The sequence below is a fragment of the Tursiops truncatus genome, chromosome 12 (assembly GCF_011762595.2).
Source record: "Tursiops truncatus isolate mTurTru1 chromosome 12, mTurTru1.mat.Y, whole genome shotgun sequence".
Lineage (NCBI taxonomy): Eukaryota > Metazoa > Chordata > Mammalia > Artiodactyla > Delphinidae > Tursiops > Tursiops truncatus.
In genome coordinates, this window is record NC_047045.1 from 56,657,791 (window position 1) to 56,678,411 (window position 20,621).

Genomic DNA, 20,621 nt, shown 5'->3' on the forward strand with positions numbered 1-20,621 from the left:
TGTTATCTACATTTAAAGAATCTCTTTCTAAAATATTGCAATTCGATTTGAAAAAAAGTTAGCAAATGTGCAAAGGAACAGGGACTTTGTCATGTTAAGGTCCATCTCTAGCAAAAAAAAATCCAATTAACTCTCTGTTTACAAATGTCTTCCTTTTGCCTTTCATATGAAAGTGAGAGGACTTTAGATTTCAACTAACAATTTGTTTTGGTAGAGTGAAAGTCTGAGAAGCTGGAAAGGTCTAAAGGACTGTGATTTACACTAATGTTAATTAGATGAATCCAACTTGATCAGACTATAAAACGCTATTATTAATACAAGTTATATGATTAGCGGTATTGTATTCACTGACCCTAGAATTACCTTTTAATTTCTATTGATGGGACTTCCCTGGTGGTCCAGCGGTAAAGAATCTGCCTTACAATGCAGACGATGGGGATTCGCTCCCTGGTCAGGGAACCAAGATCCCACATGCCCCAGGGCAACTAAGCCCACGTGCCACAACTACTGAGCTTGCGTGCCTCAGCTAGAGCCCATGTGCCACAAACTATAGAACCCACGCGCTCTGGAGCCTGTGTGCCACAACTAGAGAAGAGAAAACCTGCACGCCACAACTAGAGAGAAACCCGCGCACCACAACGAAGAGCCCGCACGCCTCAGTGAAGATCCATCCCATGTGCCGCAACTAAGACCCGATGCAGCCAAAAATAAAACAATTTAAAAATATATAAATAATAAACTAATTAAAAAAATTTCTATTGAAACATTTCTGTAAGTCTCTAAGAATACTGTTCTATGTATAGAAACACACACACACCTGCACACCCCTAATAAAATCTGAATGCTTACTTTCAGTGAAGTGCCATATGAATGATGTATCATGTATATTTAGTAAGTCTCCTTACATGTCCTACAACAAAAAGTAAAAGACAGATGCCTCTTCAGTTATTCTATTTAATTGTAATTATTTTCTCATGGATTGAGTTGGTTTTTTAAATTATTGTTGTGGGAGAATTTGGGACTTAATTGCTATCTACGTTAAAAAAAAAAAATTACAAGATCTTGTTATATAGCGCCATCTCTCCTGAGGGCAGTAAGTCATTTTGAGGAAAGTGAACTGAAAATAATGGGGGTTTGTTATCTGTGATAATGATCATTGTATATTGTTATTCTGGTGGAGCAAAGTCACTCTCTTAATGGTAAACAAAATGAGATGTGAATATATGTGGGTGTGATCATGAGCTCTGAATATCAAGTAAGGCAAGAAGAATCAGATTAAAATTCGAAAGGATTTTCTTCTTATCATTATTGACTACCACTCCTGAAGTGATTGTGTAGGAATTTTTTGCACTAAAATATTAGTTCATTTTTACAGCAGAGAATTAATAATTAATATTTGTGGGTGGCAGTATTCGTCCAAGCAATATTTATACAATGACTTTCACAATTTATAAAAGATTTTGTTAAAATTAAAACTAGTAATCTCATTAAAAATTATGATAAAAGGTTAATTCTACAAGATTATTATGGTACCTATAAATGTTCTAGAAAACTTAGACTAATCAATGTATCTTACCAAATTAATGACTTTGCCCCACAATCATGATATTATTAAAGTATCCTTATACGATGTACTGTATTTAAACCATTTCTCTTTCTAGAGTAGAGAGCATTTTTCTCTACGTATCTGTAAGTAGATGAGCATAAACATAATGTACTTTTGAGATATATTCCCCTTCAATTTTGACCCTTGCCGTAAAGGACTTTCTATTTTGCTAAGATGGCACAGAAAACAGGGCTAGCCTGACCATAAGACTTCAGATGTACTGTTTCATTTCTCCTTTGGCAAGTGGAGCTTAATATGAAGCATAAGCAAATGTAACTGAAAGAGAAAACAGAGTAGAATATAAATAATTACTTCCTATAAAGGTGTATCTGTGCATCTGTAACATTAAGTAGCATTGTAAAACATAACGGTGTGGTTAAAGGGAAATTTGATACTATAATTGAAAAAAATCTCTCCCATGCCTCACAAATAAATGAACTTTTGTTTTTCCAATAATATGTACAATAGTGTTTAGTCCTTTAAAAAAAAAAAACTGGAGTTTGCTAATAAGAGTTCTGGGCACCATTAAGCCTCGCCTTATGTCATGTTACCATAATATGCAGCAGGCCTGCTACTCAGTAAAGACTCTTCAGTGGAAACCTGCCTCCATATGGATGTGCAAATGTATAAAAGCCTATTAGTAAGGCAGACGTACGGCCCTCACACAAATGATGAGGCTCTTTCGATTTTCTATTTAATAAACTCTGAATTCTCACTACTGAGTTGCCTTGTGAGGCTGCTTCCCCACAACAAGCTCTTGCTGCAGCAACAGAAACGTGTGAACCTTACATATGTGTACAGGAAACAGCCAGCTGCATACATATGTGTTGTCCTGCAAAGGCTTTCCAGCGTGGACCTGGATCCTGCCGCAGTGCCAGTGGCAGGTTTCTTATTATGCTTTGGTCTCGTCTTCAGTGCCAGTGACAAGTTTTTTTTTTTCTGGCTGAAATCTAATTACTAGTGGGGCTGGCAGGGTTTCATCTTGTATCTACACTGCAGTAACAGAAGAACATTCTTTTAATCACCTTGCATTTGAGAAAAGGAGTGCTTAAAGGGAAAGCATATCCTGGGAGAGGGATAGAATGAAAAAATATATAAACATTGCCCCCAAAGGGTTTCATGAGTTCCTCCCAAATACTCACTGATGCAACTTTTCACCTTAGGTGTGCAGAAGGCTATTTTGGACAACCTTCTCTACCTGGAGGATCGTGTCAGCCATGCCAGTGCAATGACAACCTTGACTTCTCCATCCCTGGCAGCTGTGACAGCTTGTCTGGCTCCTGTCTGATATGTAAGCCAGGTACAACAGGCCGGTACTGTGAGCTTTGTGCTGATGGATATTTTGGAGACGCAGTTGATGCAAAGAACTGTCAGCGTAAGTCCTGAACTATTGATGCCCCTGACAGAATTGATGCATTGCACCTCAAAGTAACTGATGAGTTCTTGAGTGGGGATTGGAGGGTAGCAAATTATGTGTAATACATGTAAGATAGATAGATACACAGCCTATACACAGAGTCTGAATATTCTAATACATTTCTTTGTGCTAATAGATTAAATCCTTTCAAAACTGCTGCATTGTTGAAGTATCATGTTTCAAATGATACACATATCTCTGTTTCCACATGGGATGAAGATTTTTAAATAAGTTTCTGTCTATGACAGGAAAGAAGAATTTGAAAATTAGGTAGCCCCTATTTATCCTTATTGTTTATTACATTTCTAGCCATTTTCTTGAAATAAATTTATCAGTCCGTATTATTTCATTAGTACCTGTCAGTAGGTATTAATCTGTTATGCTTTCATATGTAAACTTTACATTCTAGCATTTCACAGCAGGTGTAAAATTCTGCCAATATTCTTACACACTGGCATTTGTAACTGTTGAGGTATTAACCTTAGGACTACTCACAGAATGCTATTTCTGTGTTTTACTTCCGCAAATTAGCTATTGTAGGACTTCACCCATATTAGTCAATACATTCCTACCCTCATCTTGATCTCTTCAGCTGTATTTTTTGGTGTTGCATAGAATTTACAAATGATTTATATTAGTGGTAATATATTATGCAAGAGAGATTTCATTGTGGAGAATTAAATGGAACGAGCATCCTTGTTAGTCCACGTTACTGCTGGACACTGCCATCATCATCTTCACCTGCTGTGATAATCTCTAGGCAGAGCAGGTTATGATACCAGCTCAATATTCACTTCTGCAGACTTCGTTATCTAAGAAGGGACTCTTCCAATCATTCAGCTGGGTCCCAGGACCTGCAACAATACAGAAACCACTGGAAATGTTGTGCCTGTTAGTATCTCCGCTGTAAACACCAAAGACCTGCTAGTCCCGTCCCCCATTTCAATAAGAAATGTGTCTTTCTCCTCACAGGTTTGGAAGATAAGTGCCAGCTTTTTGTCATTTAAAAATGACAATTTATTGAATCAAAAACAAACCACTCTCTGGGACAGTCTGCAGCTATTAATATCACGTGTAAATTGTCAATTGTTTTTACAGCAAAATTTCCAACAGGCTCAGAAGCGCCTTTAAACACTGTGGGTTTATGGCATCTGTGTAAAACCATAAGGAACTTAAGAAATTCTCCAGTTCAAACTCATCATCTAGGGTCTACACTTTCTACCTGTGTGATGCTGGGCAAGACGTTTGACCTCACTGAGATTCAGTTTCCTCATTTACATAAAGCGTCCTAATTTTCAATGAGGATTAAAGGATCTAGCATGTGAGAGTATCTAGTGAGCTGCCTGGGGCATGGGCTACTCACACATGGTAGCTCCTTTGGTAGAGATGCTCACTAATTCTGAGGCTGTGTTACTCACTGAATGACCTCATTTTCTATCTTCCAATAACCCCCTCCATAAGGTTGAAGAGACAGTTCCACTCTTTTTATTGTGGTAAATTCAGGATCTGTGGCATGAAGTCTTAACACATAGAAGAATATGGTATAAAAACATTTTTGAACCATCACCAATTTTTATATCACTTGCCATGAAGTATAGACACAATTATGTTTTTAATGCTCTTTAGCATATAAAAATACCAAAACACATTTATTTTCTATTTTTAACTTTTCATAGATATAATAGCTCTTCTATGCATAGTTAGTAAACCTTTACAAAAAGAAAATTCATAATAAACTATTATTTTAGTTGCCTCTGGATCTGTTCATGAAAAGTACACCACTACTAAGAAATATATTTTGCTTTTTAAATTTATATACATATTTCTGTCATACATTTCATTTAAAAATGCCACTTAAAATTCTATATTGCTTTTGTTTTTTGTTTTGTTTTGTTTTGTTTTTGCATTATGCGGGCCTCTCACTGTTGTGGCCTCTCCCGTTGCGGAGCACAGGCTCCGGACGCGCAGGCTCAGCGGCCATGGCTCACGGGCCCAGCTGCTCCGCGGCACGTGGGATCTTCCCGGACCGGGGCACAAACCCGTGTCCCCTGCATCGGCAGGCGGACTCTCAACCACTGCACCACCAGGGAAGCCCAGCTTTTGTTATTTTTAAGGTGACTTTTTAGTAAATTTAATCTTGTATTCCCCACTCTAAGAAAAAGTGGCTTTTAATTTATAAATTATTTGAGATTTTTAAAATCGATGTATCATATATATATATGAAATATATAAAGAAATTAAAAGTATATATAACAATTCTATTAGCCAAATGAAATGGATATTTAAAGAAAATATTTTCTTCAGCCTCTTCTCACACACCAGCTATAGACTATCCGTAGGCTATTACCTGAGTAAGATAACTGGCTGGGACAAGTTTTTAAATGGCCACCCAACAAGTATCAAGTTAGCAGACACTGAAGACCAAACTATTGGAAGAAAAATCAAGCAGTTTTTAGGAAAGCAGTAAAACTAAGTAGTGCTTCCAGCCCCATGAACAGAAAAATAGTGCAGGCTGATGGAGTAGCTATTTATAATGTATTTATAAGTTGTGCTCAAATCAAAGTATTCAGAGACATGAAATATTGTACAAAATTTACAAAAACCATCTATGAATAGTCTAAATTCCCATGTCATCTCCCCCTCACATTTTTACTCTGGTATCAATGCAATTATATGTACCATTAAAAATACACTTGTGGAGTACAGAGTGAACCATTAATTACTGTTCTATTTGTGAAAAAGCTTCTTAATTTTTAGGCTGATTTATTATATGTTTCAGAATAACATCAGACAACTTTGTAACATAAAAATGACAAAAGTTTACTTAAACCAAATACATTTTCTATCTTTGGAGATAGTATATAATATATACTATCATAGTAATAAGGTTTATAGTATATAAACTGAGGATAGTATATATCTTCCTCAGTTTAAAAATTATAATGCTGTACTCCTAATACACTTGAAAAAGTTGTTTTTATCTTATATACATTTTATTGAATATGTTTGACATATAACATGTAAATTTAAGGTGTACAATATGTTACTTTAATAAATTTATGTATTGTAACATGGTTGCCATTGTAGCAATATTTATCCTGTTACATAATTTGTAGTACAATATTGTCTATATTCATTATACTGTGCATTAGATCACTATAGCTTATTAACTACTTGTTGCAATTTTTTACCCTAAACAGCAATAATTTTATCCCCCCATTCTCCGTCCTATGGTAACGATCATTTTACTGTTTTTTTTATGAGTTTGACTTATTTAGATTCCGCATATAAGTGATATCATACAGTACTTGTCTTTCTTTTTTTTTAATTTATTTTTGGCTGCATTGGGTCTTCGTTGCTGTGCGAGGGCTTTCTCTAGTTGTGGCAAGCGGAGGCCACTCTTCATCGCGGTACGCAGGCCTCTCACTGTCTTGGACTCTCTTGTTGTGGAGCACAGACTCCAGATGCACAGGCTCAGTAGTTGTGCCTCACGGGCCTAGTTGCTCCGCGGCATGTGGGATCTTCCCAGACCAGGGCTCGAACCTGTGTCCCCTGCATTAGCAGGCAGATTCTCAACCACTGCGCCACCAGGGAAGCACAGTACTTGTCTTTCTATATCTGACTTATCTCACTTAGCATAGTGTGCTCAAGGTCCATCCAAATGGCAGGATACCCTCCTTCCTCATGGCTGAGTAATATTCCATTGTGTATATACATCGCATCTTTTTATGCATTCACCCACTGATGGGCAGTTAGGATGTTTCCATATCTTGGCTATTCTGAATAATGCTGCAGTAAACATGGGAGCGCATATATCTCTTCAAAACACTGTTTTCATTTAGTTTGGGTATATATCCAGAAATGGGATTGCTGGATTATATGGTGGATCTGTTTTTAACATTTTGAGGAAAATCCATATTGTTTTCCATAGTGGTTGGACCAGTTTACACTCCCACCAACAGTGTATAAGCGTTCCCTTTTCATCACATTCCCACCACCACTTGTTGTCTCTTGTCTTCTTGATGACAGCCATTTTAACAGGTGTGAGGTGATATCTCATTGTGGTTTTGATTTGCATTCCCCTGATGAGTAGTGATGTTGAGCATCTTTTCATGTGCTTGTTGGCCACTTTGATATCCTCTTTTGAAAAATGTCTACTTGGTTCTACGGTCTTACATACTTTTCTAATCTTAAAAGTATGTATATATTTCCCCTCAAGCTCATTTTTTGAGCTTAACACAAAAACTGGCATATTGTAAATAATCATTAAATTGGAAAAAAATTAATTAATTTTGCTTCATTAATTTTAGAATTAATATTATGCCATGGGTGCTATTCATTTTGATAATTTCTCAAAATTATTTCAGCTCTAGAGTCAGTATGCATTACTTATATTGAGATTATATTTTAGGTGCTACCCCAGTGTATCTGTGAAGAAGCAAAACAGCTGGAAGACGGGTGGAAAGAACCTTTTACCTGAAGTCAACTATATCGCCTACTAATCATGTGGTCTTGTTTGAGTTATGGCTACGTGGAAATTCAGTGTCTTCATTCTCAGAATTTGAATACTAATGGTGACATTAGTATTTTCACAGCATATGAATGTGCCAGGAACTGTGCTGTTGCTTTACATAAATATCTCTACAGCTTATAAAGTGGGTGTAAACATCAAATAATATAATGCTTAACAGAACCCCTAGCAATCAGAAGACATTTTATTCTAAAACTTTGTGGCCAGTGTTACCACCTGGGGGATATTACTATTTAACAAACCTATTAAGACTATTAGAACATTTTTCCCAATCACAGATCTCTCTTCTCTTTGCAGCTTGCCTCTGTAATGCCAACGGCTCCTTCTCTGAGGTTTGCCATGCTCAGACGGGACAGTGTGAATGCAAACCTAACGTGCAGGGGCGGCAGTGTGATGAATGTAAGGTAAGAAGTAGGAGCTGACCATGATTACTTCTTCCTTCAAACTTCTCATTGGCTTTCACTGATGTACTTCTGAGCATATTGAAAGACAAGTTCAGGAATATCTCATTGTACATACAAAATTACTGTGATCATTGAAATGTTTTTTTCAAAATAGAACAAAATTTACCATACACTAGCATTTGACCCTCAACCTATATTTCCTTGGTAGTAAATTTGTGTAATATTTACTGTAATTCAGATGCTTCTGAAACAGCATACAAATTGAATCCCAGTCTATGACGAGTCATGTATTCTTTCTTTTGCTTTTATGTTTTTGGCAGAAAAAAAAAAAAAGTGTCACACCCTTTGCTCTTATCAAACACTTTGTACTAGTTCCATCAGTTAAAAGTTCCAGTGAGCACTCTACTCAACAAAAGTTTTCAGTAGAGAAGTAAATCAAAATATTTTTTTTAGATACCATTTTGCTAAAATGAAACAAAAACCAAAATATGTTGCTCTCTGTTCCTGCATGTATTGCCCTGCCTTCAGTATGGTGAGCACCTGAGATTCCTCCATAAGAGGACATGGATTTGCACTGTCTCCTTCACATACATATGTAATATTTTGGTGATAAACACTGTTAAGCAGAACCAAGCATTTCTCAGGTGTCAAACCGGCCGTCTGTAGGAAGTTTGGAAATATCATTTGCTTCTATCTCTTGAATAATATTATGTGCTCTTTTTTTGTTGTTTTTGTTTTATTTTTCTGTTGGCCTTTAAAGCCTACTATGTGGTGGGACCCAGAGAAGCGATTCTGTGTGTCCTGTGGCTGCAATCCCATTGGCTCTGTGACACCACAGTGTGATATCACAGGAAGATGTGTCTGTAAATCAGGCTTCGTAGGGAAACAGTGCACCCTCAGCAGGCAGGTGCACCGACAGAAGGAGCAGCCACAGAGAGCGCAGCCAGTGCTGGGGTCTCCCCAGAGGTGGGGTGTCAGCAGCTCCAGTGGATGTCCTCGGGGAGCCTATCGACCCCCAGCTCCGGTAATCTCAGAGGCGCTGCATGGCTCGTGCCTCAGCATGTTGTGTTCCATGTGCTGCTGCTGACCTGCTCTGGTGCCATTTTACCAAATAAAGGTTGCTAAGTGTGCAAATTGCAAATGCGAAAACTAGACAATTCCTGATTGAAGTCTTGCCTTTTAAAAATAGCTATCGATATCTTTTTTTATCAATATCTTTTTTAAAGCCTATTCAAGTTCATATGTTCATAAAAGTTTCAATTGATCATGGATATGTAGAAAACAAAGAAAAATTTATTAGTAGGAACCTATAATCTTAGAAGGGGAAGGAACCTCGGGCATCATTTGGAGCAAATGAAGGGAACACATGAATGAATAAATGAAGGGAAATCTAGCAAAGAAAGTGAGATCTAGCCAAGAAAATCTAGCCCATTGATCTGACATTGGGCTGACCTTTCATCATAATTAATGATTTTGTTACATTTCCACATTACAATTTTGTTCACGTATACAACAAACACAAGAAACGCACTTTCACACACTATAAATGTACAACATACACAAAGTAAGTTAGCATGTCTTCTACTACAAAAGTTTGGTCCCCCTTCTCACAGGGCAAAACAAAAATGTTGGGAGGAAGGAAGTTAGGAAGGGAGAGGGGAGAAAGGAAGAGAGGAGGAAGGAGGGAAGAATAGGTCCAAGACCAAGTTGCAAAGTACCAGGAGACAGGACTTGCCAGTGTAGAATCAGAGCTCAGGAGAACTAAGGGTAGGGGATAGAAAAGGGAGATGGAGTAGGAGGAAGGCGGGGAGGAAGTAGAACAAATTTATGGTTTTATTTCTTGGCTCTTTATTGACATTTAAAAAAAACTACTTTTGATATCAGACTGCCTCAGATCAAATCCCAACTCCAACACTGCCTGTAAACTGTAAAAGAGTTTCTTAAATCTTTCTGTAATTCAGCTTTTTCATCTATAGTAGGACCTACTTCATAGGGTTTGTGTTGGCTCAGATCCTCCAAGAAGCAAATGCCAAGAGATTTACTGGGGGAAAACTCCAGTGAAGGATGATGGAGGAGAGAGCAGTATGCAGGGAGCCTTCTACTGAAATGCGGGTCTGACCATGTGAAAGGAGAGAGGGAAGGAAATATTGAGTAGGAAAGTCTCATTGGGTGCATTCTGCCCAAATCTCAAATTCTTAGCCTGGCCAGTAGGGAGTGCCCCAGCAAAATTTGCCCATTGGAGGAATCTTGGATTGGGCAGGAAGATTCTAGTATTTCAGTGTACCAGTCATTGACTTGGAGAAGCGTGACTTGCTGTGAGCTCCTCCACTAGATCCAAGAGTGGAAGCTGGGGCTTGTCAATCAGCGACACTGCCACTGCAGGCTCTCTTGCAGGGAGATCTATCCAGGCACCTCCATGGCTGTTTCCAGGTGTCATGAGAAGCGTGCATAAGACACACATCTGAAGAGTTCTCAGTAAATGTTAGGTATTATTACTGTTATTATTACTATTGTTATTAAATGAAGAAAGCTTTAAAAGAGATTATGTTTTTCAGAAATAAATGCATACATTTAAAGTGAAAGAAAAGGACAATAACTGATCAGTATGTCTCCAAAATATAAATTTAACGGAATTTTAACCCTGATACATGCCCTTTTCCTACATATCCTACAGCACTGATGTATGATGGAGTGGTGTTTTGTCCTGAGACCATTTTTCCTTTGAGGCAGTATATGTGAGAGTTAAGAGCACAGACTCTGAAGCCAGTCTAGTTGATTTGGCTGACTCCACAATTGGTTAGCTGGTAACCAAATTACTTGACCTTTCTATGCCTCAGTTTCACCACTCTGTAAAAAGTTATTGCTAATAACTATCTTCCAGGATTGCCTTGAGATTTTGAATGAATTCATATTTTTAAAGGGCTTTAGAACAGTGCTTGGTACATAGCAAGTACAATACGTAAGTGATAGTTTTTATTATTACCCCAAATGAGAATAATTTATGGGAGCTCATCAAACTCTCCACTGAGACTAGGCAGGCACTTTCTTCCATATATGTTTTACCTCATTAATCTCAATTACTGACTAAGAATATTTGTTCCTTAAAGTTGTTTCCTACAGGGTTTTCCCTGGTCTGTGAAATAAATTTTTGATCACCAATTTATTAAAATTTTATTACTGAAATTTTGTAGTATTTGTTTTGGTATAACCTAGGCTTTAAAATTACATTAGTTAAATATTAGAAAAGTATGATAGGGACATTACTTCTCATATATTTCTTCATATAATCAACTTCGGAATTTTTAAAATAACTAATGATTTGAAAGTTTATTTAATATTTTATAGATTTATGCATTAAAGATAGATAGATACGCTAAGTAAAGCAAACTTAGGAAATAAAGATGAATGTAAAGTATATCTCTACAATTCACATTCTAAGTCAAGAAAATTTAGGAAATAAGGACAAATGCGAAGTAGACTTTTTTTAAAATTTTAATATATAATCTAGTCTTTTATTTCTATGTATATATGTTTCTATCAGTGTGTGTCTGAATGGTATGTGTATCTTTACGGATATGTAATTAGAATTATAGTGTGTACATAATTTTGTATTCTGCTTTTTAAAATTTTACTTAACGCTATATTCTACATATATTCATATCATTAAAACTTCTTAAAAACAGGATTTTAATGATTGCATATATTTCATGACATGAATGTATCACAATTTAATTTATTCAACTTTTTCTCTAATATTGAACATTTAAGTGCCTCTACAGTTACTCACTGTGATAAATAATATTGTAATGGGCATGCTTGTACTTTAACCATTTTCTTAATTTCTGATTACGTATTAGAAGGATACATTGAATTGCTTTTTATGAATAAAAATACTGTATGTTTTCATTTTTTCTTATAACTTAATTTAACTTCAAAATCAAGTGTTAGGTCATTTGTTAGAAGTGATGCACACTTCCGTCTTTAATTATATAATGAAAGCTGAAATAGAACTAGAAATAAAAATAAAGTCAGCAGGAAATATAAAGATTAAAATGATTATCAAACATAACCCATTTTAGATTTAAAAAACAAAACTATTCTTAGCAACAGTCATTTTAAGAAACTAATTTTCAGTGTGATTTTGTTTTCTAGGACTTATTTTTAATATTGTTAACAAGAATGGCAAAAATACCTAATGAGTCTTCATTTCTCTTTGGGTGGCTCACATTAAATAGCAAGATTTATTTTTTCCAAGAAGTAATTATTAAGTCTAATTTTCCAAAATAGGAATTAGTTTTACAAAGAAGTAATTACTGAGACTAAGTTTCCAGATAAAAATATCATAATAATATCATAATAATATCATAAAAATATCATAATAATGACAAACTTCTATTTAAAAGACAGCCCTGACATACTTTAAGTAGGATATGTGCTTTTCATTTTTCTGATAGGAGTGATTTTTAATCCATCAGCATTTTCTAACATAGTCACTCTAGGTCTGATAACATGTATTTCCAGAAAGTCAGCCAAAGCTAGTAATGATTGACCATGGAAGGTTATTTGTTATAAATAGATAAGAGATATGCATATGAATCACTCATCAGAGGATGAAAGTTTCCCTTTTTCAACCTAATCTGGTGCTTTGATATGTGATCTCACAAATCAGTTTTGATCGTTAGAATGAAACCCAACAAACGAGATATCAGTCAAACCACTTATTTTGTCAGTATAGGCATAACCTAAGAGTTATATTTATAATGTGAGCCCTATAGTGATGATTAGAAGTATTTATGGATATACGACAAAAATTACATCAAATATAAGAGGGAAAAAAAGATTTATTTTAACTTTAGGCTGCTGGCCAATAATATTGAAAACATATTTACCAAGTAAAAGGACTTAATAAGATCTGAAAATAATCAATTCAGATTATTAGGAATGAAACAAGAAAAATTTTTAATTAAATAGAAATGCCACCCTCGCTTATTTCCACATTTCCATTAGAATCTTGAGAGGTGTAGGGAAACGCTGGTGAAAATATAACAGACAATAATAGTGCCCTAATTCTTCCAATAATCTTGGTAGAATTTCAAAGTAATTGAACTTTTGTCTTGGACATTATAGAAAAGGTCCATTAGATTAAATGACAGCCCAGTTGTCATAACATCACTGAAGAACCTGGATAACCCCAGGCTCCTCTTTTCCCACCTGATCTTACCGTGCATCTTGTGCCATTGTGAATTAATTGATTTAAATGTAATTTTTCTCTTTCCTCTTCTATGCCAGCCTGAAACCTTTGGCCTCCAATCAGCAAGGGGGTGTATTCCCTGCAACTGCAATTCCTTTGGGTCTAAATCATTTGACTGCGAAGAGAGTGGTCAATGTTGGTGCCAGCCCGGAGTAACAGGAAAGAAATGTGATCGCTGTGCCCACGGCTATTTCAACTTTCAAGAAGGAGGATGCACAGGTCTGTAAATGAGACTAAGCTCCATGCATTCATTATCTGCTTTTGGTGTTTAAGCATTTGTAACAGTTGGTTCTACAAGGTTCCCAGAAGTTAAGGGAAATACACTTTGACAACAAGCAAGTATTGATATATAATGCAAATAATATTTAACCTAATATATATATATATTTTAAATAAATTAGATGAAATACATTGCAGTTTGAAACACTGCCCTATAAATAACTGTGCTTGCAATAAAAATCCATCAGCAGGTCCCAGTTCTGCTGTCTCCCTCCCCTTCTGTGACCTCTATTCAGCCAGTCGCTCAAAGGCTACTGCAGCTTGAAAGTCAGATGTTCAATTTTTCTGGTGCCAATGTTACCTTAGTTTAAACATTACTCGCAGGCTAATACAGTTCAACTTTGACTCTTCCTATTGCAAAATTGGTACAAGGATCAGGGAAGTTAATATCTTTCTCTGGTACAAAAAAAAAAAAAAAATGTTTTCATCTACTTCCAGGTGCCTTGAAAACTGTGATGTTCTGAGAGAGAAATAGATTGGCTCTAGATATTTGTCAGTTCCTGAGAAATTGCAAGCCAGGTTTTTTAACCATGGCTCCCTCAAGCAGTGTTCTCCTATGTCCGGCCACAGCCTTCCTACAGATCCTGAATGAAGAAAATAGGAATTAGCACACTACAGATGAAAGTAAAGATTGAACATTTGCCTTAATTTTATGCCACTAAGTTGGAATTGACCCCTATTCCAACAGTCACTAGGTTGAATATTACCCTTGTTTACTAAACTCACTGATGCAACATTGATGGTACTCTTACACTCACAGCACCGTAATAAATACATGGCAAGATTTTAAGATACTGTTATTGACTACTGTAGCAAATTTATGTGAGAAGTGGCAGGAATAATATTTAAAGTTCTTTTAAAAGCCAATACCTTTCAGATATTCTCAACCACTTCTGATGTATACAGGTTTTATCATAAATTCAGCCATTATAAGTTATTCTGAATATTATAATTACAGATCCTCTAAGAATCTATGTATGATCTCTAAGGCAATATCTGTATATACTAAAAAATTTATAGAGCTGCATTTTAAAATATACTCTGTTCTTTATAAACACAACTCTCACTAGCATTTTCACTGAATCTGAATTGATGAAAAAGTACTACACATTCAAATATATCCACTACCAGAAATTATAAATACCAAAAAAATTATTTTAAATTATGAAACAGTGATAACATTTTAGAAATGCAAACTTAGTAGCATTCGAACCTGGAGAAGCAGAACAGAAAAAAAATATAGCACAGGACAGGCAGGGTAGCATTATGGTTGAGAGCATGACTCTCACCAAAGAGCTTGGATTTGTTTAGTGACTCCACCAGCAACTAGTTATATGACCTTGACTGAGTGACCTGGCCTCACTGTCCCTCTGCAAAATTCATCTATTAAGTCAGGAAAATAATAGTATCTACCTCACTGGGGTTTTGTAAGAATTAGTTGAGTTGATGGCTATAAAAGATTCAGAGAAATGCCTGGCACTAAAAGTGCTATGTAAGTGTTCATCATCATCATCATTTTTGTTTATTAGTATTATCAATTGTGATAAACATTCTGTTTTGGTAGGGAAAACTAGCTAATTACTCAAGTCTTCCTATTCAGTGTTGTGCTTCCATTGAAGAACTACTTAGAGAATTTCTACTTGCAAGTAGATTGTAACTGTCCCAAGACATTCTTTAGCGCATAAGTTTAAACATAATGTGAAAATATTTTTCTTCTTAATAAAGGGTATATATAAAATAAATCCTTTGGCTTAAAATTAGCAACAACAACAATAATAAAAACAATCGCTAACATTTATGTCAAGCATCGTGCTACACATTTTTCACATGACATTTCATATCATTGCTGTGAGCAATGATAATTGTGATCCCTTGAAAAGTGAACTTAATCAAATAAACTAAATGTATTTTTAAAAAGATTTCATCATCATATAACTAATTAAAGATTTCTCGTAACATTAGTCTTCTATTTGAATCTGAGTATTTGATGGTATTTTTCTCTTTCACTTTTTTGATTTGAAATGCTGCACTAAGGTATACTCAGCAACTGAGTCAACTATAGCTAATAAGTGACATGCACTCCTTGTCTTGAATGGCTTTGAAGATCTTCTCAAATCTTTTTTTTTTCCGTCAGATCTTATTTTTGCATTCTTTGAGAAAGTGCAATAGATAGGGATGTTTGCACTCTTCATATATAGTGTCATAGCTAGGAAAATGAAAAATCCATTGAAAAGAAATAATGCAGGTGGTAAATGAAACTCAAAAAATATTTTTATATGTAAATATATTTCTGTAGTTCAACTATTTAAAAAATATTTGTACAACTGAAATATCCTGATGTCATTTTAATTAAATGTACGATATACTGAATTTAGGAAGCTTATTAAGCTTATTGTTTTTATTGCAAATCTGAGTCATCAACAGGAAGGAAATATTAATCTATACAGCACAGAAACATTAGTTATGAACTTAAAATAAATATAGAAACAGAATTGTAACCTTGATAGTATCTAGATATAAGGGAATACAGTTAACAGGGAATCTGATACATCGGTTCTTTTTATCCTTAATCGAAAAACAAAAATGTTTTACCCTTTAAAATTATTAAATGAAATTCAGTATATATTTATTGAACAATGCCTCTGAAATACACGGTACTATAATATAAAAGATGAATGAGGTGAGTCATTTTCAAGGATCTTTAACCAAATAAGATGACACAAATCGCAAAAAAAACAACACAAACACTTTATATCAAATTATTTTTTTCTTTTTTATCCTTTCACCTGTGAAGCTTGCGACTGTTCCCATCTGGGTAATAATTGTGACCCAAAGACTGGTCGATGCATTTGCCCACCCAATACCATTGGAGAGAAATGTTCTAAATGTGTACCTAACACCTGGGGCCACAGCATTACCACTGGCTGTAAGGTGAGTGAATTGCTTTATTTCATCTCATAATGTCTTTTAAGGATTTCTATTTTGGTAGACCTCAGTAGTCGGGCATTTCAAAAGTCAATATTATATTACAAAACAATACAGAACTATCACTATAGCATGCTTGCAGGTATTGATCAGTATCTTACATTTTACTTGTGGGAAAGATGATAAAGTAAATATACATTTATGTAGCTTCATCCATGATACTTACCAAAAAAAAAGGAGGAAAAAGAACCAAAAATTCGAAAATAAAACCGGAAACATCTATAACTTCATACCTACACACAATGAATATATCTGCAAAGTACAAGGAAATTAAGAATGAATTAAAAGAATTTGCCAAAAATCCATAAGAATTTCTCCCAACTTATACCTAGGTGTCAGTTTTCAGGAAGTAGGTGAGAGGATTCTGAAGAGTCATATAAACAACCTTTAGCTTAGAAAACTACCCATTTTTTTTTTTCATGAGTGGGCCATAGAAAGTGGTATGACCAGACTCAGATTTAGAGAAATCTATACAGCCTCAGGGTAGAAGGCTGCTTGTAAGGCCTTTGCAGAAACGTTGGTGAGAGTTGACAGAGATTTTGGCCCCAGTCAATTATCCACTAACATTTAGGCGGCAAGCTAAGTTATAGAACTCCTAGACTGATATGGCCTGCTGAACTCATGTATTTAGGGGGTAAGAAAGAGAAGGCATAGGGATGCCTGCCAGGTTTTGCTTTGCAACAGGTGATCGTATCATTTACTGCTAGAGAGATTATAGGAGGAGATGCAAGTTCAAAAAGGAAAAGTGATGAATTCGGGGCTTTTTGTCAGCTTTTTGTGAGACTTTAATTAAATAAAATACAATTCACCTATTTAAAGTGATGAGTTTTGATCAATGATTACAGTTGTATAACCAACCCTTGTGCTCCATTGCAGTCTACTTCCCCTGCCCCCCGCCCCCAATCAGCACCAGGAAACTACTCTTTTCATTCTATCACTGTACTTTTGCCATTTCTACAAACTCATATAAATATAGTCATATTCCATGTTGTTTTTTGGAGGGTTTTTTGTTTGTTTTGGGGGATTATTTTTAGTTTGGCTTCCTCTACTTAGTATAATGCTTTTGTAATTCATCCATCTGTTATATTTTATCAGTAGTTCTTTTTTCTTGTTTAATAATTTTTCATTGTATGATATGCCATGACTTGGGTCATTTCCAGTTTGGTCCTGTTATGAATAATTTTGCTGTGACCATTAGTGTATAAATGTCAAAAGCAAGTGTGTAGACACATTTTCATTCCTCTTCACAAGAATGCTCCACATCCCTGCCCGTACTCAAGATTCTAAGTCTTTTTTTTATTTTAAGCATTCAGTTGGGTGTGTATTCATATATTTGCATTTCTTTTCTTTTTTGTCCAATGATATTAGGAATAATTTTGGTATTTTGTCAGTTATATATCTTCTGGATGCCTATTTAAATCTTTTGCCTATTTTTATTTGGGGTTGTTTGTTTACTTAGTAATAAGTTGAAAGAGTTCTTTATATATTCAGGATACTAGCCCTTTAATACATCTAGTTCTGCAACTGTTTTCTCCTAGTATATGACTTGCTTTTCAATTCCTCTAAGTATCTTTAATTTTTATAAAAATTAGTTTATTATCTTTTTCTTTCATGGTTCATGCTTTTTATGGTCCATCTAGGAAGTCAATTTATATTTCTTAAAGGTCTAAAGTATCTCTCCTATGTTTTCTTCAAGAAGTTTTACAGTTTTATGTCTTAAATTTGGGTCCATGTTCAATTTTCAATATTAATTTTTATATACGGTGTAAAGTAAAGGTCAAAATTCACTTTTTTTCTGGATGTCCAATTTTTCCAACACCAATTGTTGAAAAGGCTATCTTATTTTCCCCATTGAATTACTTTGATTCGTTTGTCAAAATAAACTGACCATATATGCGTTCACACATTTCTGGACTCTATTCTGTTTCATTGATTTATGTCTATCCTTATGCTGACAGCACACTATCTTGATCACTGTAGCTTTCTAGCAAGGAATGAAATTAGGTGGTATAAGCTCTCCAACCTTGTTCATCATTTCCCATACCATTTGGTTACATTGAATCCTTTGCATTTCCATATAAATTGACAACTCAGCTTGCCAATTTCTTTCTAAAAAGCCTGCTAAGATTTCATTGGGATTATGTTAAATCTACAGGTCAATTTGGGAAAAATTGACATTTTAAGAGCATCAGATCTTCCAGTGTATGAACATGGCATAACTTTCCATTTAGTTAAGTCTTTATCATTTTCCTCAACAATGTTTTATAGGTTTTGGTGTGCAAGACTTGCATGTGCATTATTAAATTTACTGTTGTATTTCATATTTTTGATACAAATGCTATTATTTGTTCCATTTCAGTTTGCAATTGTTTGTTACTAGAACAGAAAAATACAATTATTTTTATACATTAACCTTCTATACTGCAATCTTCCTAAGCTTATTAGATTTACTTGCTTTTTGGTAGATTCATTAGGATTTTTTATCTAGACAATAGTGTCATCTGCAAATTGAGTTTTACTTCTTCCTCTCCAATCCATATAAGTTTTATTTCATTTTCTTGACCTACTGCAGTAAATTGTTGACTAGAAGAAGTTGGAGCAAACATCTTTGCCTCATTCCTTCTGTTAAGTAGAAAGCATTCAGTCTTTTATAATTAAAACATAATTAAGAATGATGTTAGCTATATTTTACTTACAGATGCTCTTCATCAGTTTTAGGATGTCTCTCATGTTCCTAGGTTGCTAAGAACTTTTATCAGGAATGTGTGTTCAATGTTGTCAAATGAATTTCTGCAGCTATTGAGATGATCATATGATTTTTCTTTTTAAGCTCTTAATATGGTGAATCATATTGATTGATTTTCAAATGTTGATCCAACTTTGTAATCCTCAGATAAACTCTGCTTGATCATGGGGAATTATTCTTTTAGAATTATTTTAGATTATGTTTGCTAGCATTTTGTAAATGGTTTTTGGATCTACATTCATAAGGAATATTGGTTTATATTTTTCGTAGTGTTGTTTTCCGGTTTGGGTATTGGGGTACTGCTAGCCTCATGAAATAGATTTGGAAGTATTCCCATCACATAATTTCTGAAGCGTTTACATAATCAATGAAATAGAAAATAAAAATACTCTAGAAAAAAGTCAGTGAAGCCCAAAACTGATTCTTTGGAAAGTTTAATAAAGTTGACAATACTCTAAGAAGATTGATCAAGAAAAAAAAGAGAGAAGAAACAAATAAAATGATGAATAAAGAAGGGGACATAACTATAGATCCTATAGACATTAAAAGAATAATATGGGAATAATCTGAACACCTTAAAACAATAAATTTGATAACATATTAAATGAACTGAATGGAGGAATGTTTTCAAAGGTTTATTTTAACATCCCTTTTTTTTTCTTACTTTGAAGTTAATTTGCCCTTGCGTTTCATGTTTCTTAAGGTGAAAACTTAGATTATTGACTTGAGATCTTTCTTCTTTACTAATATAAGCAATTCATATTATAAATTTCCTTCCAGGCACTACTTTAATTGTATCCCATACATTTTGATATGTTGTGTCTCAATTTTCATTGTTTAAAATATTCTTACTTATTTTATTTTTAATCCAATGATTATTTAAAAGTATGTTCTTTAATTTGCAAATATTTGGGAGTTTTCAAGATCTCTTTCTGTTATTGTCATCTAGTTCTGTATTGGTCTGAAAACGTAATTTGTATTTTTTAGTCCTTTTGAATATATAGAGATTTGTTTTTTGTCTCAGAATCGTATCCATTTTGATTAACATGTGTCCTTGAAAACAAGGTGTGTTATGTTCTGGCACCGTTGGATAAAATCTTCTATAAAGGTCAATTATCTTTAATGATTTTTATGTCTGCATGTTTTCTCAATACCTGAGGATGTTGAGCTATACCTGTGATCTATTTCTTCTTTCAGTTCTCTCGGGTTTTGATTCATGTATTTTGTAGCAGTGATATTAGGTGTATGCTCATTTAAGATGAATCTATCTTTTTGAAAAGTTGATGCCTTTATCATTATGAAGCATCCCTGTTTATCCATGATAATGTTCCTTGTTCTGAAGTGTACTTTTTATCATATTCATATAGCTATTCTGTCTTTCTTCTGATTGGTGTTTTTGTGG

At 34.7% G+C, this 20,621-nt stretch overlaps 1 protein-coding gene across 1 annotated transcript in view; it reads left to right on the forward strand.

Annotated features, from left to right (window-relative positions):
* Nucleotides 1–20,621, forward strand: part of LAMA2 (laminin subunit alpha 2) — a 606,337-nt gene that overhangs the window by 377,211 nt on the left and 208,505 nt on the right. Inside the window, exons 19-22 of the mRNA XM_073789582.1 lie at nt 2,770–2,981; nt 7,852–7,958; nt 13,248–13,428; nt 16,283–16,419. Of these exons, the coding sequence (XP_073645683.1) occupies nt 2,770–2,981; nt 7,852–7,958; nt 13,248–13,428; nt 16,283–16,419 (637 nt within the window). The remainder of the gene's footprint in view (nt 1–2,769; nt 2,982–7,851; nt 7,959–13,247; nt 13,429–16,282; nt 16,420–20,621) is intronic.